Genomic DNA, 26,121 nt, shown 5'->3' with positions numbered 1-26,121 from the left:
TTTTTCGGCACCAAAGAATAAGACTATTGGGGATACAGGAAATTTTGTTTAGGTTTTCAGTGTTCAAGTGTTCAGAGATTAACATCTGTGCCTAAGTATTCATTTGACAAGCATTGGAGACCAAAGCAGAGGTGCCCTAAGAGCAGAATGTGCAGATCTAGGAATGGTTTTCTCTTTGTCTCATGGCTTTGGCCTCTCCTAGGACTCCTTCTGTTGACCCCTGACCACACATCAATGGCGGAGGGTATGTTTCAATTGCCTTTGTCTCATTTGCATGTTGTGTGTGTATGGTTATATGTGTGAGTACAGGGATCGGTGAACTTACATACGATCCTGGGCATAAAAACAGATCACATGCAATAGCCCTGATTTTTTTTTCCTTTATTGTCAAAGTGAAGTACAAAGGGGTTCCAGTTTTCTATGCAATGCAGTGAGTACATTTCTTTCCAGATAGACATACACACGTGGAATACACACAGGCACACTGTGCACATAGGTTTACAGCATGCAAAAATGAATTTTGGCTGTAGGCACTTTTGGAAGTCCAGCAGCAAGTGACATTTTGCCTAATATTTTAGAAGCATGTGATCAGTTAGAAAACCAAAAACTTTGCTAGAAAAAAAAACACATTCAAATTACAAACTGGAAACTCTGTATTTTGATAAACCAATTCAGCTAAAGTGGGGTGCCACGGTGACTGGAGAGGGGCCAGGAGAGACACAAACAAAGAACATGTGGCATGGCATAATGGCATCTGAGCTGGTGACAAAATGGTGCCTGTTAAACCCAACATCTTCCACTTGGTCAATGACAGAGAAAAAAGGCAACTTTTACATGTCTTTGCTGACAAAGCACATTGATATCAGAGCCTCAGTTTCCAACGCCTGTGAGAAGAGCCCGCTTTGTTAGCAAGGCACATTTATAGGATGGTATGACTTGGAGTTTTAGGAAATAACCAAGGAAGCAAGCAGTCTGGAGGGGGGGAGAGACAAAGGAAGCAAAAGAGAGGCAAAGAGCCAATGAGAGCGAGCAAAGAGAGCCTGAATAGAAGCGACTTCTGATAATTTACCATTGCGGCTGCAGAAACTGTGTCTGAGAGTATTTCCAGCTGGCCTCCTTGCTCTGGCAAGAGGATTGCTAGCAGTGTCCTGCTCGGGGGTGACTGTGACCCCAAAGACCCATTAAATCACGGGAGGCATATTTAAGATTTATTAAAATAGGTAGCTGAGAAAGGAGAACGCCACACAGTATTCAGGCAAGAGAAAGAGTTTATTAGGGAACTTCTGGCCCATGGCTGAGATCATGCATAGCCATAGAAAAGTGGCAACCATGCCCTGCCCTATCTTATCTAGAGCAGGGGTAGATGTGTGTCGAAAGGTGGATTAGGATATGACCTCAGGGAAGATGAAGGCAACTGCCTCCAGGTATGCCAGTTACCCAGGTAACTGGGTGGAGACTTAACCAGGTGGGAGGCATCCCCTGGGTGGACTTTATAGTTGGTACACATTAAGGCCATGTATGACAGTCAGCTCCTTCCTAGATATGCATGCTGTGAACCTCTCCCTCAGTTTTCAGCTATTTTTGCTCTGTTTTGATTTAGGTTAGGGATATTCCTTCCAGAGAGTATCTGGTGTCCTGTTGATGAGTAAGTCTTTTTGGCTCAGTTCACAAATAAGTGAAGCTGGATCTAGAGAATATTGTGCTTGGCTGGGGATATGGCCTAGTGGCAAGAGTGCTTGGCTCATATACATGAGGCCCTGGGTTCAATTCCCCAGCACCACATATACAGAAAATGGCCAGAAGTGGCGCTGTGGCTCAAGTGGCAGAGTGCTAGCCTTGAGCAAAAATAAGCCATGGACAGTGCACTCAGGCCCTGAGTCCAAGCCCCAGGACTGGCCAAAAATAAATAAATAAACAAATAAATAATTAAATAAAAGAGAATACTGTGCTTGTAAGGAAAATAGAGGGACAGAAAGGATCCCACTGAGAGGCATTGCACTCTCCACAGGGCCAGTCTAATTTAGCACTTCCTAATTCCTATTCTTCCTAACCCATGGCTCTGGCATTAGCAATAAAGGTGCTTCTCTTCAGCTCTAAACCCTCTGCTAACACCTCAGATAATCATCTCACCATAGGAGAACTGAAACTCACTTTTTGAACAAATGGTTCCGAATCTTCTGGATGTGAACTAACTTGTTATGGGTTGACAGGAAGGATGGTTTGAACATTTGGAAGAATTAAGCCACCTGGGCAAGTTGAAGTCTAGATCTAGAAAAGCGTGAGAAAGGCTCACGTGTGTCTGGGTCACGAGGAGAGTTTTTTTGGGTCTGGCACCCCTAACACCATCACGTGTGACATGTGTATACACACATGATTCTGGGTAGCTAGAGACACCAAATCTGTTTCAAATAACAGACAAAAATATAGTGAGAAGAAGAGCTTGAAAATTCCTGCTAGTGTATGCGGACAAAATGGAGAGAGAAAGGATAAAATGTGAAAGAATGAAACAGCAACACTTACAAATTGATATGCTGTAACCAACTGTACAATTTGGGGGGGGGGAGAAAACTGGGGAAAAGGGGAAGGTGGGAGAAAAATGAGGGAGGACGTAACAAGTTGGATAAGAATGTATTCACTGCCTTACATATGAAACTGTAACCCCTCTGAATATCACTTGCACATTTAATCATTTTAAAAAATAAAAAGGACAAAGGACAAAAACCTCCTTTTCCATTTCTTGCAGTTCATTGTGATCAATACCATTATATATGATCATATCCACATAGCAATTAAGCCATTGTAATATTCTTCTAAGAATATCCTCTGCGAGTGTCATTGTGTGAAAGTCAAGAATATGATTACTCATGTCTGTGTGTGTGTTTGTCCTTTACAATCAACTGTGTAGAATGTATATATGCATTACTACTTTAGATTTCTAGGCATACTTTAGGTATAAAATAGGAGGGAAAGTATGCAACCTGTTTCTTTGGATCTAGCTCACTTCTCTTAGTATTTTAAAATCCATACAATTATTATCTCCTGGGCATAGATTTTTTTCCTGGCCATTTCACTGTGTACTTGACATGACATCCTCTGATGCTTGCATCATCCCAAATGGCTTTCATGCAAATACTTTCTTGATTCAAATGTTTGACCAAAAATATCTAACATAACGTCATCCCTGAGGTACTGAAGCAAATTAAAGCACCTGAGGTGAGGGAACAGAGTCTGCAAACATGTTTTCCAATTTATACTTTTCTCCTGTATGGAAGGCCTCAGATGCAGATCCCCAGAGAAGAGCTGTACCCAGTGTCACAGAGGATTGACAACCTCTTTTGAGGAAAGATAGGAAAGAAAGGTAGGCTGTAGGTGACATTTCTGTCAATAACAAGACATGTGCATATATACAAAGACATATGAATATACATATCTGAAACTGTGGGCCTCGCTTCCAGCACAAATTTCAGCATGGCAGATGCTGCAGGGATGTAACCTTTGATTTTCACACTCATTCTTCTCCAGTTTCCTATCCTTATCGATCCTTGGCCGACACTAGCTGCTTTTCTATCATGAAGCAGCGAGCTCACTTGCATGGAGATGTGATGATTTCTGAGTTTTTCCCTCTCTACACTTTGGGAATATATTGCAGTAACAGCATTGCTTCTGGGCCTGAAGAGAACATGCCATAAGTCACTCATCAAATTATTTCCATTTACTGTTTTGTTCTCAGGATGGGCAATGACAGAGAGAAATCTAGGGAAACACAGGAATTTCCTGTCTTCTGCACCTTGAACCCCAATTTCTATTGCAACCAAACCAGTTCTGTTTCACTATTTTCTATTGCAACTTTTATATTGCATGTTGAGCAATTTTCAGCCTGTTACTTGGTGAGGATTCTGGTTTCTATCCATTTAGCTTCTCTCTCTTTTTTTTTTTTTTTTTTTTTGGCCAGTCCCGGGGCTTGGACTCTGGGCCTGAGCACTGTCCCTGGCTTCTTTTTGCTCAAGGCTAGCACTCTGCCACTTGAGCCACAGCGCCACTTCTGGCCATTTTCTGTCTATGTGGTGCTGGGGATTCGAACCCAGGGCCGCATGTATATGAGGCAGGCACTCTTGCCACTAGGCCAGATCCACAGCCCCATTTATCTTCTCTTTACCAGGGCTGTAACCTCATCACTTTATTCCTGCATCCATGTATTTCCTGCATCTCAGGTGTCATTGCAGAGGGTGAATATTATTACAAGCAATATGGAATCTGTGTCAGGGATTCTGTGCTAAAAGCCTGCAGACCCACTTACATTCCCACCAGCCAGAAGTCGGAGAAGATTATTTTTGGTAACCTATTTTGAGAACATAGATAATAATTCTTTGTTTAGGTTGGTGGCTCATGATTGTAACTCTACCTACTCAGAACATTGATATATGACGATCGAGGTTTGAAGCCAGCCCAGGAATGAAAATCTGTGAGAATTTTATCTCCAATTAACTCATCAAAATTTGGAAGGGGAACTATTGCTTAAGTGGTAGAGTTCTAGCCAATCAAGGACAAAGCCTAAACTTGGATTCAAATATGATGAACTTTCTCTCTCTGTCTCTATCTCTGTCTGTCTCTCTGTCTGTCTGTTTCTCTGTCTGTCTCTCTGTGTGTGTGAGTGTGTGTGTGTGTGTGTGTGTGTGTGTATGTAGAGAGAGAGCAGTATTTTCTGTTTTTCTAACTATGGTCTGAATAATTTATTTTATGTCAGTTATACTCCACAATCCAAGAGTTACCAAGCATTATCAATGATCTCTTATGGGAGAAGTTTATCTGCTTATGATATATTTTGCTTTGCTTATGCACAAGCATTTCCTAGAAGTTTTGTTTGCACCAAATGGTGCCACTCATCAATGCCTATATAAAAAACATAAACAAAGAAAAGAAATGAAAAGTAGCTCTACAAAACTTAAAATATCTGGCAGCCTATTTGATACCTATTGCAAAAACAAATGTCATTGCTTCTATGTGACAATGTAACTACACTGGCTGCCCACATTACAAGCCTCTTCCCTGCTATAGAAGATAGATGTCCTTATCCTGAGCACTCTCTGTGAGCTAATTTTGTCAATACTACTGCTATACCACTTGAGCCACAACTCCATATCTGGCAGTGTTTAGTTGTTAAATGAAGATAGGAGTCCCACAGACATCTCTGCCCAAGATGGCTTCAAAACATGATCCTCAGATCTCAGCCTTGCGAGTAGCTAAGGCTACAACACGGGCACCTGTGTCTTCTTTTTTCTTATACCCGGGTCTTTCTTAGTGTCTCAATGTATGTTTGAATACTTGTGTTCATGTGCTGCAATAGACACAGTGAGTATTACAATGTAAACAAGTGAATATTTCTGAAGGACCTACAGATATAAAAAGCAGTATTGTCTGGGGTCGGTAAAATATTATGCACAGTCTTGATGACAGATAGCAGTATTTATCCATGAGGGTTAGCATGTAGATACACAGCCAATGCAATCAGATATCATCAGTAGGTGAGAGATTTGGCTCAACTCATCATCCAGTGATATTCCTAAAATGTTTCTACACATTAATACAATATGGTACGTGTGCCAACTCTCGGGTTCGTATTTCAGTTTCGCCCCACATAGCACATACTTTGATAATAGTCATCCACTCTATTTATTGCCATTTTATGATGTCTGACATCATTTTTTTTCTCTCTCATATGTGAAATTTCTCCTGTTCATATTCGTCTTTCTGAAGGAGCTAGGATTACAGGTATGAGCCACCAGTGTTTGGCTAGCTTTCACCTCTTGGTTGTCTTTTCTCCAAAAGGCTGATGGTTTACCACTTGAGCCACACCTCACTTAGGGCTTTATGTTGGATAAGTGCAGATACGAGTGTCATGCAGTTTTCTTTCACAACTGCCTTTGACACAAGACCCTAGGATTTCAGCCTCATGACAAGATAGGATTAGAAATATGAGGCACTAGCCCAGGTAGCTTGAATTTCTTGAGGTATCTGCAATCTTTATGTAAACTTCAACAAAACCATGTTTTTGGGAGTTAAAAATGTTTTCATTCTTGAATTAATACAAATTATATTAAGAATGAGTTTTATTGTGATGAATCCATAGTACACTTGGAACCAAAATCTGTCCTATTATATGGATTTTTCTACTAAAGAAATTCAGCAGTGATTGTGAAAATCTACCCCTGTGTTGTAAAAGATCTGCATGAAGAGCTGGCTAGTTTCTTTTATACAGTTTGTTTTATAAAAGTGCATGAATGAAATAGAGGAGAATAAGTAATTTACTTATGAAAATAGCTTTAAACTCAACTCTGAAATGAGAAGCCTATAGCTCTCATGTCATTTATGAAAAAATGTTTACCGAGGTAAAAACAAGCAATGAAAATGTATACTCATACATGGGACCTTTTAAAGCACTGGCTTTAAAGGCTCTTTCCTTACATTAAATTAAAAAAATGAGTTTTAATAACAAATTAACTAATATAACTTCTACCACAGGGAAGCAGCAATTAAAAACCATGTTTCAAGCATGAATCTCAAGCTCAGAGGTCATCTCTGAGTTTTATATGCTTGATACTATCACTTAAAAAATGCACGTTCTTTTCTTCCAACATTGCCATTCTCCAATGAATAAATGAATTTTCAAGCTTAATTTCTCTGGCCCTGACATCTCAGCTTGATATTTTCCATTCCCTCACTGCCTAAATTTATTTTTCAGTTCCAGTAAGCACTCTAAAACAAAGCAGCACAGTGACAAGGATGAAATGAATTCCATGTTCTGCAAAGATTTTCAGTTACAAATCACTTCCACATATATCACTGATGCTTTGGAAACTGTAACTTCACTTTTAACCTATGAGTTTGTTATGTAATGGTAAAGCAGATCTGGGTGAACAGAATTACCCAGAATTTTCATAAATGACCAAGTTCCATTCTACTATGGTATTAAAAATATAACAAGCCCAAACTAGAGTCATTCATAAAATTAGTGGCTTTGGCAATATGTTGCTTTGGCAATTGAGAATTGCTTCATTCATGATTATATGTAGAATTAGTTTCTCCTCACAATAGGCCTTCTCACTCCTTTCTGAGCAACCAGGACCCAGAAAGATTATTTTTATTCCTACAAAGATTTCCTTCTGGGATATTTTATTAGATGCCTATTCTATTCTTAAATTATAAATAAGAGATTTAATGAGACGTTGAGCTTTCTTAGATCAAGTTTTCAGTCTTAACTCTGGAAGATACTTCAACATAAGATGATGTGCCTCTTTTAGCTGCACCCTTATCTGAAGAACACCCAATTTCACAATCCCACTGGTGATCGAGTGATTTTGGATGAGAAAAGAAATTTGGAGGCAGACTATGACATTGTGAACATTTGGAATTTTTCCGAAGGTCTTCAACTTGAGGTGAAAGTGGGAATGTTTTCTCCATATGCTCTACATGGTCATCAACTGCCTTTCTCTGAAGATATGGTAGAGTGGTCGATAGCAACTACAGAGGTGTTTGGGCTTTAATTGTAATGCCATTAAGGACAAATGAGTAATCAAAATTCACCTTTAAAATGTATGCCTGATTGAAGGCTGGGAATGGGGCTTAGTGGTAGCATGCATGAAGTCCTGGGCTGGATTTCTCACTATCATATAAACTGAAAAGGCTGGAAGTGGCACTGTGACTCAAGTGGCAGAGTGCTACCCTTGAGGAAAAGAAGCTCAGGGGCAGCTCCCAGGCCCTGAGTTCAAGCTCCAGGACTGCCAAAGGAAAAAAATGTATTCCTGATTGGATGCCAACAACTTACTCCTGTTGTAATAGATTTTAAGGTGGCTGAGATCTGAATATCATGGTTTGAAGATAGTCCAAACAGTAATACTTGAGAGGTTTGCCTTCATCGCATCAGCAAAACAGCATGGTTGGGTACTGGTGGCTCTTGCCAGTAATTCAGCTATCCACTCAGAAGCTGACATCCTCAGATCCAAGATTACACTTTAGTTTAAAGCCAAACCTAGCACAAAATTCTGAGAGACTCTTACCTCAATTAACTATTACTAAGCTCAGGTGGAGCTGTGCCTCAGTTGGTAGAGTGCTAACTTGAGGAAAACCGCTCACTGACAGTGCCCAGACCTGAGTTCAAGCCACAAAATCAGCACCAACGTAAAAAAAAAACAAAACTCATTTATTTGTAAATGTTGATTCAGTTATTCTCAATCAACAGAAAACATATTGCATGTTTCTTACTGGTATGCTAACACTGTGAGAAAGTACCCCAGGTCTCACTTTAAGGGGTTGAAAGGTCTATTTTGCTTCCTCCTGTGGAGGTTTCATTCAATCATTTGTTAGCCTACTACTTAGGCATGTTTGGGGAAAGGAATCATTGTACACACCTGTGTGAGAAAATGGTCACCACATGGACACTGGAAAAGTATGCAGAATATACGATAGACATGAGGTTCACATCACCCCATAAAAGGGAGATCTGGGCTTTACCTAACAGTATTCCTTTAAATTCCTTCTGTTTGCCCTTAACCATTTCAAAGATTATATCGGGAGTGGAGCCAGCAGTTATTCTCACTTTGATCTCTGGCTGTGTTGCTATCACAAGGATATGCTAAGTACAAGGACATTTTTTTACTAGTATCTCTGACCCTACCTGGAATTGCTTTAATATGTCCACTGGAGTACATTCCTATGCTAATCAACCTCATCCTTTGTTTACTGCCATCAAATGTTGCAAACTTCAATGCCTCTTTGTGTTCTTGAATTTTAGCAACCCTTTGCTATTCCCTTGCTCCAAAACTGCATATAAGCTGGAAGTTAAGAATAATCCGGGCTTCAGTCTTGAGATACAATCTTAAGTTGCAGACCTCCCAACCCCATTTTTGTCTCTTGTCTTTTTTCTCTTGTCTTGTATTTTTCCTTCTCTTTTTCCTGTCCCCCCTCATTCAAGATTTCCTTTTCGCTGGTGACTGGCTCTGGCTAAATATGAATAGAAAACAAATATTTACTGAAATTAATTCAAGGATTAATTCTACATTGGGCTGGCACTAGTATTTACTTTTTTCACCTGTAATGTCGGCTTTTAAATGTCTCACACTTCTCATTTCTATACTTATGTAACTTTAAGCCCTCTTTACATAACCCTTACAATAAAATAGTTTGGGAAAAAAAGAAACAAACAGAAGGGTCTCAAACTTCTCAACAGTTCAGTTGAACGCAGATCAAAGATAAAGCACATAATCATTCAGCCATCAAGTGATGTGGAATCTATAACACCATTCAATTAACCCATTGGAATTAGATGCACACAAGTACTATGCATAATAATCCCATTCTCTAAAACAACGGAATTTTATGACTCTTGGGTAAAAGTCCGAATAGTTACACAAAAATATCCGATTTTCCTCAGCCTCCCCACTCTGTCTGCAATGAGAGTTGTGGTCCTGGATTCCGAAAATCCCCCAGGAGGGAAATGCTGCCTGTTGCTTTGATTGTACTCCTTGTCAGAGGATGAGGTGGCTAAGGGGACAGGTAAGTTCATGGCTTAGGGAGGAAGCGCTACTACCTTCAAATGTCTCCCAAATTCATGCAGGTCAGTGCAAACTGTTGCACAATAGGATTACAAAATCAAATTCTTCCTTCCTGTACTTATTAATTTAATGGCAGCAATGGGTGAGACAGCTCCTTAGGGAAAACAACAACAATAACAATAACAAAAACCAAACCATGGGCTCTGAATTATATATACGATTGTTTTCTACTGTGTTGTATGCATGTCCTACACTATTCAATTTTACTTCGTCATACCATAGTTTATTCAACTTCTCAGTAGTATAATGTTAATTTTTATTATATTATGGTCAAAATCTTTTCAAGGACAATATGTCCATTTTCCCAAAATTATCTTGAGTCCACACAAAAAAAAGATCATGCATAGTTATGTCAGCAAGTGCCCTAGTGTGGGTATGATGTTAAGAAGCAGGTAGAAGTGCTGTCAATATCATGACCCTAGCTTCAAAAACGATATGAATCTCTGTTGCCCACAAGTGAATAGGAGTAACAAGTACAAGTACAAGGAAGGGCCACAGGGATCCTATTTATACTGCACTGAGACCTACGGGAAAGTGCAAGCTGTACTATCCACCCATTTGAATGTGGGGTTTAAGATGTATAATAAGACAGCAGGAAGAGATGCAGGAAATTATTTCTAGGATACTAGTAATGACAAGACATACTGTGTGATAGCAACTGTAAGTAAAAAAAAAAAAGAAAGAAACTTATCACCCTGAAAAAAAGAGAATGTGTGTTTGAGTTTCAGAACATAATGAAGACATAACAATAATACTGAATATGTGTGATGATCTATGGTACGATTTCACTTACGCAGGAAGGATTGACATATCAGAAGTAACGCTATATAGGGACATTCGAATTTGCTATTAAATACTGAAAATAAAAATAAATAATTGTTACTTGACATCCTCACCAGACATTGAGCAGTGTGTGAAGTGTTCAAATCACCAGTATGCCAACACACAGAGTCTATTCATCTACCAAGGGGCAACTGGGTTTGTTCCAAATTCTAGCTTTGTCAAATTGTGCTGCGATGAACATTGTTGTGCTGGTAGCTTTAGTGTGTTCTTGTTTGTGGTCTTTTTGGTAGATGCCCAAAAGTGGGGCTGCTGGGTCATAGGGAAGCTCTATGTTTAGCCATCTGAGGAATCTCAATACTGCTTGCCAGAGTGGCTGAACCAGTTTACATTGCCACCAACAATGAAGGAGGGTTCCCTTTTGGCCACATCCCCTCCAACATTTGTTATTGTTGTTTTCTTGATATAGGACATTCTTACTGGGGTGAGATGGAACCTCAATGTTGTTTTCATTTGCATTTCTTTTATGGCTAGTGATGTAGAGCACTTTTTCATATGTCTCTTGCCCATTATCATTTCCTCATCAGAGAAGTCTCTTTGTAAGTCTTTAGCCCACTTGATACGGGGGCTATTGGTTATTAGCGGTTTTGTTTTGGAGGAATGTAATTATTTTAGTTCTGCATATATTTTAGATATGAGGCCTTTGTCCGTTGTATGGCCAGTAATGATCTGTTCCAAATCTGTGGGCTTTCTGTTTATCTTGTGAGCTATGTCATTTGCCGTGCAGAAGCTCTGCAGTTTGTTGCAGTCCCATTTGTCCATCCTTTCTTTGATTTGTAGCATTTCTGGGTCTATTTTAAGGAAGTTCTGTCCTGTGTCAAGGACCCCAAGTGTTTCTTCTACTCCTTCCTTTAGTGTTTTCAGGGTATCTGTATTAGTTGCTAGGTCTTTGATCCATTTGGAATTGATTTTGGCTCAGGGTGATATATAAGGATCTAGATTTAGTTTGTTGCATGTGTTGAACCAGTTTTGCCAGCACCATTTGTTAAAGAGGCTGACTTTCTTCCAGACTATATTTTTAGCTCCTTTATCAAAGATTAAGTAGGCATAGTCCTGTGGGTTCATTTCTGCCCAACCACAATTTTTATTCGTCCTTTTCAACATAGTTTCCATCAAGTTCTACCACTTCATTTCTTTACCCTTGATCCCTCCATGTCTGTTCCCCCACTTACACTCATAAACACAATGACTGAATGAACAAGAACCAAAGGAAAGAAGACAAAAACAGCAACCAAAAAAATTCCTAAAACTTTGTTTACATTTACTTGAATTTATTTCAGTAAATAGCAATTTTATGTGATAAGGTGCAAACAACTATTGTGCCTTTGTGATCTTCTCCTAAGAATATCTTCCATTGGCCTCACTCTTTGTGAATGCCTACACACAAAGTGCACAGAGCTCTTCCTTTAATTTCTTTTTTTTTTTTAGTGCCAATCTTGCAGCTTGAACTCAAGGACTGTTTACTGTCCATGAGCTTTTTTTTTATTTGCCCATGGCTAGTACTCTACTACTTGGGCCACATATTCACTTCAGACTTCTGGGAGAATAACTGGAGAAAAGAGTCTCACAGACTATTCTGTCCATTTGGGCTTTGAACTGAAATCCTCAGATCTCATTCTCCTGAGGAGATAGCATAATAGGTGTGAGCCACTGGGTGGGTGCCAGTTTTAATCTGTCCCCTAGTAGTTGTTGTTCTTTATCAAAGTGCTACTAGATATGATAAATTAGCCACACTTTTTAATTTAGTTCCAGTATAATATCACACTCTTCTTTGGCTAGGTGACAAAGAGGTGTCCAAGGTCTGCATTTTCAATACATCAGCTTTTATTTTCTTAAAATTTAAGTCCCATTTTCGTCAGCCACCACGATTGTATGAGTTTGAGCCTTTCCATGTTTGAGTAAATACAATAGTTCTATAATCAATGGGTAGAATATTTTTGTTTTATTTTTATTTCCTAAGAAATTAATGACTCAGAGAGGAAAAAGGAGTTTTATCTAGATTTTATTCGTCTTTTGGGGGAAGTTTTTGTTTAATTATTTCTACTTAAATCGCTTCTATGTTGATGAAGTGGAATAACTTATGGAAATGCAGAAATTTTGATGAAATAGTTTTGTGAATATTGGACTAGTGGAGACATGAGACAGTTTCCCAAAACTCACGCGGACTTCTTGACCAACAAACACAGGCTTGCTGGTGTGCAATACCATCCCAGCACGGACACCTGGGCCTTAAGACACTCCCCCTACCTCACAGCGGAGGCCCAGAGTTTGTGGGTACCAACCCACATCCACACACTGAAACCTGCTGGGGACCACACATACTGCCCCCACAGTAGATTTGCGAGAGGGCACTAGCATCTTCCAACAACTCGGGGCAGTATGCCCCCAAAAGAAACACTAGAACACACATGCACGTGCCCCCCAGAGGGCTATCCGGGTTCAGCGTGCTAGCCCTCCAGCAGCAGGGTCTCCTGCCCAAACCCCCGCGGGAGTGCACAAGTGGGCATGCTTCCCCCTCAGCAACTGCGCCTGCTATAATATGCGCACTCTGCGCAGGTGGGCAGGCCACCCCTCAACAGCAACACCTGCTCTGACAGGAACACTTCGCACAGATAGGAGAGCCGCCCCTCTGCAGCACCTCTCAATCTGAGAGGTGATCTCTCTTGACTCACAGAAACTAGTGGGAAAAGAATCAAAGAAGGGCTGGGGATATAGCCTAGTGGCAAGAGTGCCTGCCTCGGATACACGAGGTCTTAGGTTCGATTCCCCAGCACCACATATACAGAAAACGGCCAGAAGCGGCACTGTGGCTCAAGAGGCAGAGTGCTAGCCTTGAGCGGGAAGAAGCCAGGGACAGTGCTCAGGCCCTGAGTCCAAGGCACAGACTGGCCAAAAAAAAAAAAAAAAAAGAATCAAAGAAGAGAAAAGTCTCCACACCATGCTGAATCAACAACCCACAAACCCCCAACAGGGGCACACAAGGGTCAGCACAATACAGTAGCAGAGCACAGTCCTGCAGAGGAAGATACAGAACCTACCCACCCCCAAGTGCAGTGATGGTGACCGCCGCGTCAACAACCAAGACGGTCACGCTCACGCATTGGGCAGTAAAGCTCAACAGCCAAACTCAAACCCACAGCCAGGACACAAACAAGGCCCCATGAACAGAACAGCAGGAACCAGCAGAAAACCAAGTCAAGGTCGCCACCTAGAGGTACAGATCTCCAGATGTGTACATCGCAAAGAAATATTACAAATTTCATGAAAGGTCAAGCCAACTTGCCAGCTCCAAGAAGTAGTAAGACCGAGGAGGAGATGGAGAATAAAAAAATAAATGAGACTAAGATAGAAGACATGATCGAAAGCCTTGGACCCAATTCAGAAAACAGATACAGGAGCTTACAATGGAAGTCTAGAAGTACCTTCAGGAATCCAAGAATGAAATGGAAGAAAAAATGTATACAGTCTACTCCTCCGTTAAAGAAAACCTGAACATTCTGGGAAACAAAATGCAGGACAAAAATACATTCAAAACACAAATAATTAAAAGAAGAAATCACCACAATCAGAGCTGATCTGGGAACCATATACAGCTCATTGCCATCGATGAACACCACACTCAAAGCCACATCACAAAGAATCTATCATATCGAATCCCGAATCTCTCTTTTGGATGACGTTGCAGCTAATAAGGACCAGAAAATTACCACATTCCAAGACACTGTCAAACTCCAGAGCTGACTAGTACAAGATCTAGAGGACAAGGACAAGAGATATAATCTACATATTATTAGAATAGATGAAGGAGAGGAGTACCAGAGCAGAGAGATACAACATATTTTCAAAAGGGTTATTGCAGAAAACTTTCCCAATCTCACAAGGGACTTCACCCAAATAACAGAAGCCTATAGGATGCCTGGCAGACCAGACCCTAAGAAATCCTGGCCTAGGCACATAATTATCAAGACCTCAGATCTCAAGAATAAAGAGCAAATTTTGACTGCGGCCAAAATGAATAAAGAGCTGTATTACAATGGAAAAAAGATGAGAATCATGGAAGACCTCTCCACACAAACCTACAACACGCAAAGAGCCTGGAAGAACACAATCCAAGGCCTCCAGGACAACAATCGCCAAACCAGAACGAGATATCTAGCAAACTTAGAATTTACCTTTGAGGGAAATACCAAATCTTTCCATGGCTAAGAGGACCTAAGAAATATGTCAATAAAAAAAACAGCCTTACAGTGAATTCTAAGAAGGGAACCCAACTCAACAGAAAATGTACAGGTCCCCCAGACTGAAACAGATAGAAACTACAATAGACAGAGCCCAACAGGAAGAGCAGCTCAATAAAGACAAGAAAAAAGGTAGAGGAAAAACAGCCTAACAGGAAAATGGAAGGGAAAAAACACACTTATCCCTGATCTCTATGAATATAATTGGTATAAACTCTCCGATAAAGAGGAGCAGACTGACAGAGTGGATCCGTAAACAAAAAGTTGCTATCTGTGGTCTTCAAGAGACCCATCTGACTGCAAGGGACTATAACAGGCTCTGAATAAAAGTGTGGAACAAGAACTTCCAAGGAAACGCACCTACCAAAATGTCAGGAGTAGCCATCCTGATTTCAGGCAAGCTGGACTTCTCATTAAAATCAACTCAAAAAGACACAGAAGGACACTACATTTGAATACAAGGAAAAATGCAGAATCAAGACATCACACTAATAAATTTATACTCACGGAACAAAAGAGGCCCTAAATTTGTCAAACAAAGTCTCACAGAACTACAGAAGAAGAGAGACCCAAACACAATCATAGTGGCAGACTTTAATACTCCACTCTCTCCAAGAGACAAATCCAACACACAGAGGATTAGCAAGGGAGCTGTAGACTTAAGTAATACCGTATCCCAAATGGATCTGATAGATCTGTACAGAGTCTTTCACCATACAGGGACCCAATACACATTCTTCTCAGCAGCCCATGGAACATACTCCAAAATAGATCACGTCATAGCCCACACAAAGAACCTCAGCAAATACAAGAGTGTTGATGTCATCGCATGTATTATATCTGATCACAGTGGAATCAAGGTCACTCAGTAACAAAGGATACCACAGAGGCTCTACAAATACTTGGAGACTAAAGCCTTCACTGTTATCTAACACTTGGGTCACAGACCAAATTAAGGATGAAATTAACCAATTCATAAGCCACAACGACAATGAAAATACATCACAAAGAAACCTATGGGATACAGCGAAAGCAGTGCTGAGAGGCAAGATCATTGCCCTCAGCACTCACATTAAACAAATGGAAGCAGAGCATGAGAATAACTTCACGATGAAACCAAAGCATCTGGAGAAACAAGAAATAATCGAATCTAAAATGATGAGGTGGAAAGAGATCACAAAATTAAAGAGGAGATAAATCTGATTGAAAATAGAAAGACTATTCAACAAATAAATAAAACTAAAAGCTGGTTCTTTGAGAAAATAAATAAAATTGACAGATGCCTTGCAACACTTACAAAAAAAGAAGAGAAGAGACTCACATCTATAAAATCAGGGAAGCAAACAGAAAAATTACAACAAATGCACACTATATTCAAACAGTCATAAGGAAGTATTTCCAGAACCTCTACTCACTAAAAAATAATAATTTTACAGAAATGGATCAATTCTTAGAGAAGTATAACCTGCCCAAACTGAATCAAGAAGAAATAAATCAACTAAATAAACCAATAACTTCAAATGAGGGCTGGGAATATGGCCTAGTGGCAAGAGTGCTTGCCTCATATACATGAGGTCCTGGGTTCAATTTCCCAGCACCACATATACAGAAAATGGCCAGAAGTGGCGCTGTGGCTCAAGTGGTAGAGTGCTAACTTTGAGCAAAATAAGCCAGGGACAGTGCTCAGGCCCTGAGTCCAAGGCCCAGGATTGGCACACACAGAAAAAAGAAAAGAACGAGATATAGGGGGTAATCAAGAGCCTCCCAACAAAGAAAAGTCCCGTCCCCGGCCCAGATGGATTCATAAATGAATTCTATAAAACCTTTAGTGAGGAGCTAATACCAATACTCCGCAAACTCTTCCGCAAAATAGAAACAGAGGGAGAAATCCAAACTCATTCTATGAAGCCAATATTATACTCATCCCCAAACCAGGCAAAGACCCAACAAAAAAAGAGAACTACAGACCAATATCACTAATAACACAGATGCAAATCTCCTCAATAAAATATTAGCTAACAGGATCCAGAAACTGATCAAGAAAATTATACATCATGACCAAGTAGGCTTCATCCCACTGACACCAGGATGGTTCAACATCCGTAAATCATTTAATGTAATTCACCACATAAACAGAGCTAAAACCAGAAATCACATTGTTATCTATGTCGATGCCCAAAAAGCCTTTGACAAAATACAACATCCATACTTATTAAAAGCTCTGGAGAGAACAGCAATACATGGAACATTCCTTAAAACAATAAAAGCCATATACAACTGACCAACCGATAATTTCGTATTAAATGGGGAGAAACTAAAACCATTCCCCCTAACTCAAGAACAAGACAAGTATGCCCAATCTCCCCACTTCTTTTCAGCATAGTGCTGGAATCCGTAGCCATAGCAATAAGGTAAGAGGAGTGCATCATAGGGATCCACATCGGCAAAGAAGAAATCAAACTATCCCTATTCGCAGATGACATGATCTTATATCTGAAGGACCTAAAATACTCAGTCTCCAAACTCCTACACCTAATAAACTATTTTGGCAAAGATACAGGATAAAAAATCAATCCACATAAGTCAGCAACTTTTCTGTACACCAGGAATGTACAAGCAGAAAGGAAATTATGGAAATAATACCATTTACAATAGCTAAAAACAGAATAAATTACCTAATGATCAACCTTACTAAAGATGTGAATGACATATTTAATGAGAACTATAAAAATCTAAAAAGGGAAATCCAAGTAGACACAAGGAGATCAAAATACCTCCCATGCTCATGGGTAGGCAGAATCAATATAGTGAAAATGGCCATATTGCCCAAATAGTTATACAAATTCAATGCAATCCCCATCAAGATCCCAGCTACATTCTTCACTGAAATAGAGAAAGCAGCCCATAAATTCATATGGAACAGCAAAAGACCTAGAATAGCCAAGGAAATTCTAGGCAAAATAAAGCAGTGCCAGAGGTATCACAATACTAGGTTTCAAGCTGAACTGTAGAGCCATCATAATAAAAACAGCGTGTTATTGGTAGGAAAACAGACCTGATGACCAATGGAAAAGAATAGAAAACACCGAAATAAAGCCACACTCTTACAGTCAGGTGATATTCGACAAAGGAGCTAAAGACATACAATGGACAAAACATAGCCTCTTCAACTACTGGTGCTGGGAAAACTGAGCAGCCATATGTAGAAAACTCAAAGTAGACCCTAGCCTATTACCATGCACCAAGATCAACTCAAAATGGATCAAGGACCTCAACATGAGACCTGAATCCTTGAAACTACTGAAAGACAGAATAGGAAAGATGCTAGAACTTATAGACACAGGAAGAAACTTCCTGAATAGAGTCCCAGGGGCACAACAGATAGGGGAGAGTTTCGACAAATGGGACTACTACAAAATAAAAAGTTTCTGCACAGCTAAAGACATAGCCACCAAACTAGAAAGACAGCCAACCATATGCGAAAGGATCTTTACCAGCACAGCAACAGACAAAGGCCTAATATCCATCATCTACAGAGAACTCAAAAAAACTAACCCAGTCCAAGCCCAGTAAACCGTTTATGAAAGGGGCAAAGGAACTAAAGAGAGACTTCACAAGGAAAGAGATAAAATGGAACAGAAACATATGAGAAAATGTTCAACATCCCTGGCAGTAAAGGAAACACAAATAAAAACAACCCTGAAATACCACCTCACTCCAGGTAGAATGGCCTATACTCTGAACTCAGGCAACAACAAATGCTGGAGGGGATGTGGGGAAAGAGGAACCATTCTCCATTGTTGGTGCAAATTAGTACAACCACTTTGGAGAACAGTATGGGAGTTCCTCAAAAAGCTCAACATAGACCTACCTATGACCCAGCCATACCACTCCTAGGCATCTATCCTGAACAACAGGTCTCAGGATATAAAAAAAGGCATCTGCATGTCCATGTTTATCACTGCACAATTCATAATAGCCAAAATATGGAAACAACCCAGATGCCCATCTACAGATGAATTGATCAAAAAAATGTGGCACCTATACACAATGGAATACTACATAGCGATTAGAAATGATGCCATTATTGGTATTCTCAGGGAAATGGTCAGAACTTGAATAAATAACGTTCAGTGAGACAAGCCTAGAACCCAGAAAACAAAGGGCCATGGTCTCCTTGATATATGACTGTTAAGGTAGGGGGAAGGGAGACAGTAGAGACCAGGTCTGCGAAACAAAAGACTTCTTGTCCAACTGTATTTCCTACAGGTTTGGGTCAGCAACCTCACATTATGTAACTAAAACCAAACCACTACTAAACATAAAAAGGTCAAAAATAGACCTCTCAGTGGATCACAATAGCTCTAAAGCTATGTATGTATGATCATATAAGACAAGGATAAGCAAATTCTATTGTTGATGTTATATTTAAAGTTCTAGGTGAATTTCCTTTGGGGTATGCCAGGTAGCTACTGTATATGTTTTTGGTACACTGGGTATTATATATATGTCTACCTGATCTAGGGAAGGGAAAGACAAACAAGGTGTAAGATATCACCAGAAATACACGCTGCCGTATTATGTAACTGTACCCCTTTTGCACCACACCTTGTCAAGAAAATTTAATTAATAAATAAATTTAAAAAAAAAACTCCGGGACCATGCCAAGGCCCTGAATTCAAGCCCTAGACCAGTACAAAAATATAAGTAAATGAAACAAATATAAAATCCTTGTAAAATCTATCCTTGGTCCTTGAAGCATACACCAACAAATATCTCTGAAAATTATCATGATTTTCAAAATGAAAAGAAATGCTTCTTAAATTTTGATGCAAGCTGTGAAGCCAAGGGCAGTAATAACTTTTGCCATCACTTCAACCAATAGTGATTGTTTATCTCCCTCACTGAAGAGGGAATGATCATTTTGTGAAGCTGACAGGCACTGCGATTTCACTCCAACTTTGAAGAAAGTTGGAAATAAAGAATTTTGGTTAAAGAAAAGCTAGGTGCAATGCCCATGCACATATAATCATACAAAATAATAATTATTAAAATAAACTCCCGGAAATAGAAAAAAACGGGCGTACACATGGCTCACATAAGTATAAAAAGATTTCAAAAAATTATACAAAGATATACTAAACATCTTTGGCAGAAAGAAAATGCAAAGCCAAATGACACAGAATTTTACCTCACTTCAGTGACAGTATCTATCATCAAGAAGACTAATAGCAAACACTGCCAAAAATGAAGAAAAGAGCACTTACACACAAATCACAGGAATTTAATTTCATGGACACATGAGGGAAATCTGTATGTCTGTTCCACAAGACATATATTTGTGATAATAAGCAAAACTATTTCATTGTGAGGCTAAGGCTCATTGCATGCATATATGTGCATGTCTCAAGAAGTCCTCTCTCTATATATGCTACCTAGAATCTATAAATTTAGTGATAAAATGCTGTACAATAGATGAATAGACAGGTATAATAGACCACTATCAATCGCATTGGATATGATTTTTTTTCTCCTTCATTTTTAAATTTCTTATACTGCCACATCATTCCTGTATACTGTGATAAAGATTTTGTGATAGCCACTGTATGACAATGAACAAGTGTACCATAATACACACCCAACACTGCAGGCACACAGAGTGTGTTCAAAGCCCTGACACAGCTGTCTTCTCCAAGGTCAATAAAGTCTGCATGGAATTTGTGTCTAATAGATTTTAACAAGCAGAAAACATAGGCTTGGTTTCAATATTGATTAAGCCTTATGCTAAAGAGGAATTTCATCCATCACTACATGTTTTCAAACAAGTATATCAGGGGAATAACTTGATCTATGTTATAAAGTCCAGTATACATGACCTGTTAGAAGATAAAAGTGCAGAATGGAAATGTGCAACTCAATTTATGCAAGGACATTAAATTTTTGAAGTGAACTTGCAGGTTTTGGCGGCTTTGCTGCTTCCTTAAGCATTAGTAACTGTGTGAAATTGTGGTGGGCTGTTCACATGGAATTCTTATTGAACCCTGCTTCAATCGACCAGTAATATATGGTGGCTGGAATGGACATTGCCTGTGAGAACTGACCCTGTGGATACAATGTACTAAGAACTTTGTTTGATAGTTCACTGACGTTGATTGTTTTCTGGCCATTTCCATGAAGCCTCTGATGTAATCCAGTTGCTTCATCCCAAATGACTTTCATGAAAAAAGTTTCTGGACACAGATGTGAAGCCATATATATCAAAAATAACTTCATCCCTGGAGCCTCACTATCTGTGATCTGAGAGAAATCACAGCACCTGCGATGAAGAAGGAGAATGGCAAACACATTTTCCAAATAATATTTTTCTCCTAGATGCAAGGCCTCAGATGCAGAGCCTCAGAGAAGGGTTTTCCACATTGTCCCTGGGGATTCACAAGGGGCTACTAGGAAAAATGGACAACAGTGTATCTCTTGGTTGATGAAAAGACACATGTGCACCCCTACAAAGATATATGACTATACATCCCAGACACTGTGGGTCTCGCTTCCAGCCAGAATTTCAGCTAGGCAGATGCTTCAGGGATGTGCCCTTTGATTTTCCTACTCGTTTTTCTCCAGTTTCCCCTTCCTGTCAATTCCTTGGCAGGCACTAGCTGCTTTTCCACCATGAAGCAGCAAGCACACATGGATGGAGATGTGAGGATTGTTGGGTTTTTCCCTCTCTACACTTTGGGAACAGATCGCACTAACACCGATGCTTCCAAGTATGAAGACAAGCCGTAAGTAACACCTCATCTTATTTCCATGTCCTGTTTTGTTCTCAGGATTTTAAAACACTGAGGGAACTCTAGATGCACACTAGATGAATGCTCTGTTTCCTCTCCCCTGGCCGCCTATCCCTTTCATCAGCAGAACTGAAACCCCAAATGGTATTAATTGCTTTTTGTAATACTGTGGTCAACTTTTCACAAAACTTTACCAACATATCCTCTATATGTGTACGTTCAATTAGATTTTCTTCAAGCTCACTATTTTCTCACCCTAAGAATACATAACTAACATGATAGGCTTCCATTATGAAATTTCACCCTATACAAATAATTCTTTTTAATCACTTCATCTTTCATTTGGATTTCCATGCTTCCTCTATTGTTTCCTTCCAAAAACAACATGCTTTTGATTTCATAATAATATATGTGCTTACACACACACACTTTTATACTCACAGACATGTCAGATAGAAAGGTACTTTGCTCATTTTTACTCCCCTGTGTTTTTGCTTTCCAGTTTCTCACTCTAACTATATTAGGAAGAGAGTAGTTATCATTGCATTTTACAATGGTGGTCTTAGAACTGGCATTGCAACCTAAAGCTTGCTTACAATTCTCTCCTCATCCCCCATGTTGGAGGCTCCTCTCTCCAAGATGAGGTCCTCAGAGTTGGATGCATCCCTTTTGTTTTGTTAGATAAGAGAAAATAAAATTCCCTGACCTCATATTTGAGCTCTCGTCCTAGTTAATAGCACAGGAAGCTGTTCAATATGTTGCGTCTGTGAGCAGAGCTTGCTATGGAATCTTAAATGACAGTTTGCTTCGGGAAAATGCTCTTCAACTGAGGGTTTTTTAGTTGGCCTTGCCCTGCCACAGGTGGAGGTGGTTACTCCAAGAGAACACAAAAAAATATTTGGTGTCTCTGGTAATTATATGGAACTCTAGGCATTCACACACTGAGGCCAAAAGCCTATATGCATAGGAGTAGATGAAAATTCCTTAATAGCTATGTGCAGATGGTCATAGAAAATAAAGCTCTGTGAAATGAACTGCAAGGAAAACAGTCATTTTCAGTTGCCATTGTTGTTGTTTTTTTTTCTTTTCCTTTAGTCCTGTGTGTATTTGAGTGGATAATGCAGTGTACATAAAATGTTAAAGAATGGTGAACAAGTACAATAGTGTTGCCCACTAGACAGTACATGAAAAATGAAATGTATATCTTGTGGGTAGGAAGAGAAGGAAAATACCAGGAGAAAACGACATAAGGGAAGACAGGTTCAAAAAGGATTGTACTGTTTATTCATTATCTCAACTATGTAACTGTAATCCCTCTTTACATCACCTCTACAATAATAATTAAAATTAAGTCACTAAATTAATAAAAATACATTTTCTGCTGGCAAAAAAAGAATATTTGGTGTCTCACGAAAGCCTATTCTGTCTTTCGTGTGCAAGAGGTTTTTACTGTGGTGCATAAAGTAGCAGGAAATAAATAATGTCTCATTCTTGGCATAATTAACTTTCTGAATCTCTTTAATAAGAAATTACTGCATATTCTTATCTAATTTTATATGCAACCATTAGACACTATATATACATTCCATTGCCATTATGGGTGTTGTTTTAACATATTCCTTGGCAAAAAAGCAAGGATTCAGTCCATCAAAACAATGTTTCAAATACTCTGAAATTACTATGCTAATTACACAGGCTTACCTTCAAGAACTATCAGTTTGTTTTGGCCTTGACTTTTGCTATGGAAGAGATCAACCAAACTCCTGCTCTTTTACATAACTTGACTCTGGGATTTGATATCTGTAATGTTGAAGACGGATTGCCAACAGTATTTAAAAATTCCTTCATTTGCTTTTTTGGGAGCTACATGGTTCCGAACTACTCGTGTATAAGTGGCAACACGTCTATAGGAGCACTTACAGGACCATCAGGAGTAACATCTGCTCAGATAGGCACATTGCTGGACCTCTACAGGTTTCCACAGGTGAAGTTCGAGGAGTCTCTAAAGTCATGCCATTTCAGGTGTTTAGAAGAGAATGAGAAATAGTGACTGCATTAATGATTCTATTAAAGTTTGTGATGTCAAAGAATAAGTATTCAAGAAAATGGGCTATCTATGCTCCAACCATTTGGAAAAGAGTTAAAAATTTAAAGCATAAAAAGGGACTATTTGGAGTTTTAAAAATTATCAATAATTTTTTTAGTTCAGGAAATGGAAAATGACTTTAAAGTGCAATGTTATGCCTCGCTGGGTGTTGATGTCTCACAACTCTAAATCTAGCTACTTGGGGAACATATCTCTAATTACGCTGCAAAAATCAGGAACTAACATGTGGTTCAAGTCTTGAAGAAAAATCCAAGAAATTGCATTGAGCTCTGACAGTAAATAAAGATATACAATCACACACACACAGACACACACACACACAAATGCACACACACACACCCCTTCCCAACAGTAAGTGAAAGATATTATGTTGAAAGAAGTAAGACAGGTTCTGGAAGACAAAGCAGACAATTGTTTTCTTATATATAAATATTAAATCTAACATATGAATATGAAATATGATATAAGGATAGAACACATATCAGTTATATATATGTATATATATTTGATTAACCTATAAAGTAGGTTAAACATAAGTGAGGAATTCCATGCTACAATCTGTCTAATCAAATAACAAATAATATACAAATGAACACCACACAAATATAGCATATATTGCCTGAAGGGTGCAGGTGTTAAAGAGATGTGCAAAGGAATAAATGAATAGGAAATAGATGGGTTGCAAAATACTATTCAAGTTACATATGGGAAAATGGATCTAGGAATATATGGCTGGGATTGTAATAAAAAGGATGATTTATTGGAAGTAGTGACAAAGACAAAGAGACCATTTAATAACAAATTAACATGTTGCACACATATTAAAATTTTTAATGTTATTTCAAAAAGTAAAAGAAAATCCTGCCACCTAGTTCGACAGGTTTTTTAATATACATCATGGGTGAGATTGTGATGGATAGAAATCTTCTCATTCATGGAGCATCCAATTTTCATTCCCTTTAGCTCACCATTGGGCCTTTTGATCAGGCCCTGAATGACCGCAGGAAGTTCCCTGGTCTCTATCAGGTGGCCTCAAAAGACACGTCCATAGCCACTGCTATGGTCTCCCTACTGCTTTACTTCAGATGGAACTGGGTGGGACTGTTAACCTTTCTAGATGAGAATGGCTTGTGGATACTTCATCTACTGAAAGAAGAGATGGACAAGAACAAAGTTTGTGTAGCCTTCGAGCTTGTACTCACAAACAATGGCATATCACCTGAAACCATGGGACGGTATAACCAGATTAACAAATCTTCAGCAAATATCCTCATCATATACGGTGCTAAGGAATACGCACTAGATGTTATGGAGGTTATTGAGCAGTATTTAATAAAAGGTAAAGTTTGTATCATGAACTCACAGTGGGAATTACCCATGAAGAGGAGATATTTCATGCGAGGTTCATTCCATGTCCCTCTCGCTTTTGCACACCATCACCCAGATGTTTCTGGATTCACAGATTTTGTCAAGGCAGTGAGCCCTTCCAAATACCCTGAAGACTTTTTCCTTGCTCGGCTCTGGTTTCTCTCTTTTAATTGCTCAGATTCTGAGTCCGACTGTGTGACATGGGAGAACTGTCCTCATGAGGCCTCCTTGGATTGGTTGCCTGGGTACACTTTTGACATGACTATGTCTGGAGACAGTTACAATATATACAATGCTGTGTATGCTGTGGCCCAGGCTCTCCATGAGATGGTTCTACATCAAACAGAAGTACAGACAATAGAATCCAGGAAACAGACAGGGCCTTCTCCTGCACAGGTAAGGCCTTCTATTTCGAATGGCACACACAATATGCACAGTCAATTCCTAGAGAACTTTCTTACCACATGAAATTAAATATTTTAGTTATGTTCTCCAAACTAAAGAAATTAAATTTCTATAAATTTCTGTGAGGTTTTCTACACATGTGCTCATATGCTCTTGTGGAAAACAAGCCAGTAGCAAGAAACAAATCAATTCCATGCTTCTATACTTTATTCTAGTATCTAGTAACCTCGACATACACATAGGTAATGGTGTGAAAGGAGTATAATCACATTTTACCTATGAGATTCTAAGGATGACCTGCTGAGCACAAGTATCTATATTTTTCATAAGTAATCTAGATTCATTCTCCTTTAGGTATTGAAACTTGAACAAGCTCAAGCTATAACTATTGACACCCATAGAATTAGTTGTGGAAAACTCTAGCCACCTGAGAATTTCTGCATTTATGCATATTTAAATGAAATAGGTTTCTCTTGAAAAGAGACCTTCTAGCACTTTGCTGTGTGACCAGCTTTCAGGAAAATTATTCTTATTCCTCCAAAGACTTTCTGCTGGAGTGCTTTATCAGGTGTCTGTGCTTTTCTTGAATTCTGAATCAGGGATTAAAGACACTCAGGAGCTTTCCTAATTCTTTTCATTTTGCTTTTTTTTTTTAATTACATGAAAGTCTTTATTGCAAGCTCAAGCATGGGCTCACGCTTGACACAGATGCAGCAGATCTGAATCTAGAGTCCCAACCCTCTCAGGAGCTTTTCTTAATTTAGCTTTTC

General features: G+C 39.2%; 1 protein-coding gene across 1 annotated transcript in view; it reads left to right on the top strand.

Annotated features, from left to right (window-relative positions):
- Positions 1–234: 234 nt before the first annotated feature.
- The window catches only part of LOC125342777 (vomeronasal type-2 receptor 116-like), a gene marked incomplete at its 3' end in the record, with an annotated part of 31,917 nt that continues 6,030 nt past the window's right edge, over positions 235–26,121 (top strand). The window contains exons 1-6 of the mRNA XM_048335088.1: positions 235–244; positions 3,523–3,648; positions 4,212–4,334; positions 21,426–21,465; positions 23,167–23,455; positions 24,542–25,342. Of these exons, the coding sequence (XP_048191045.1) occupies positions 235–244; positions 3,523–3,648; positions 4,212–4,334; positions 21,426–21,465; positions 23,167–23,455; positions 24,542–25,342 (1,389 nt within the window). The remainder of the gene's footprint in view (positions 245–3,522; positions 3,649–4,211; positions 4,335–21,425; positions 21,466–23,166; positions 23,456–24,541; positions 25,343–26,121) is intronic.

This window comes from Perognathus longimembris, chromosome 27, assembly GCF_023159225.1.
Source record: "Perognathus longimembris pacificus isolate PPM17 chromosome 27, ASM2315922v1, whole genome shotgun sequence".
Lineage (NCBI taxonomy): Eukaryota > Metazoa > Chordata > Mammalia > Rodentia > Heteromyidae > Perognathus > Perognathus longimembris.
The sequence above is the reverse complement of the archived record's forward strand: the minus strand, read 5'-3'. Positions and strand labels throughout refer to the sequence as shown.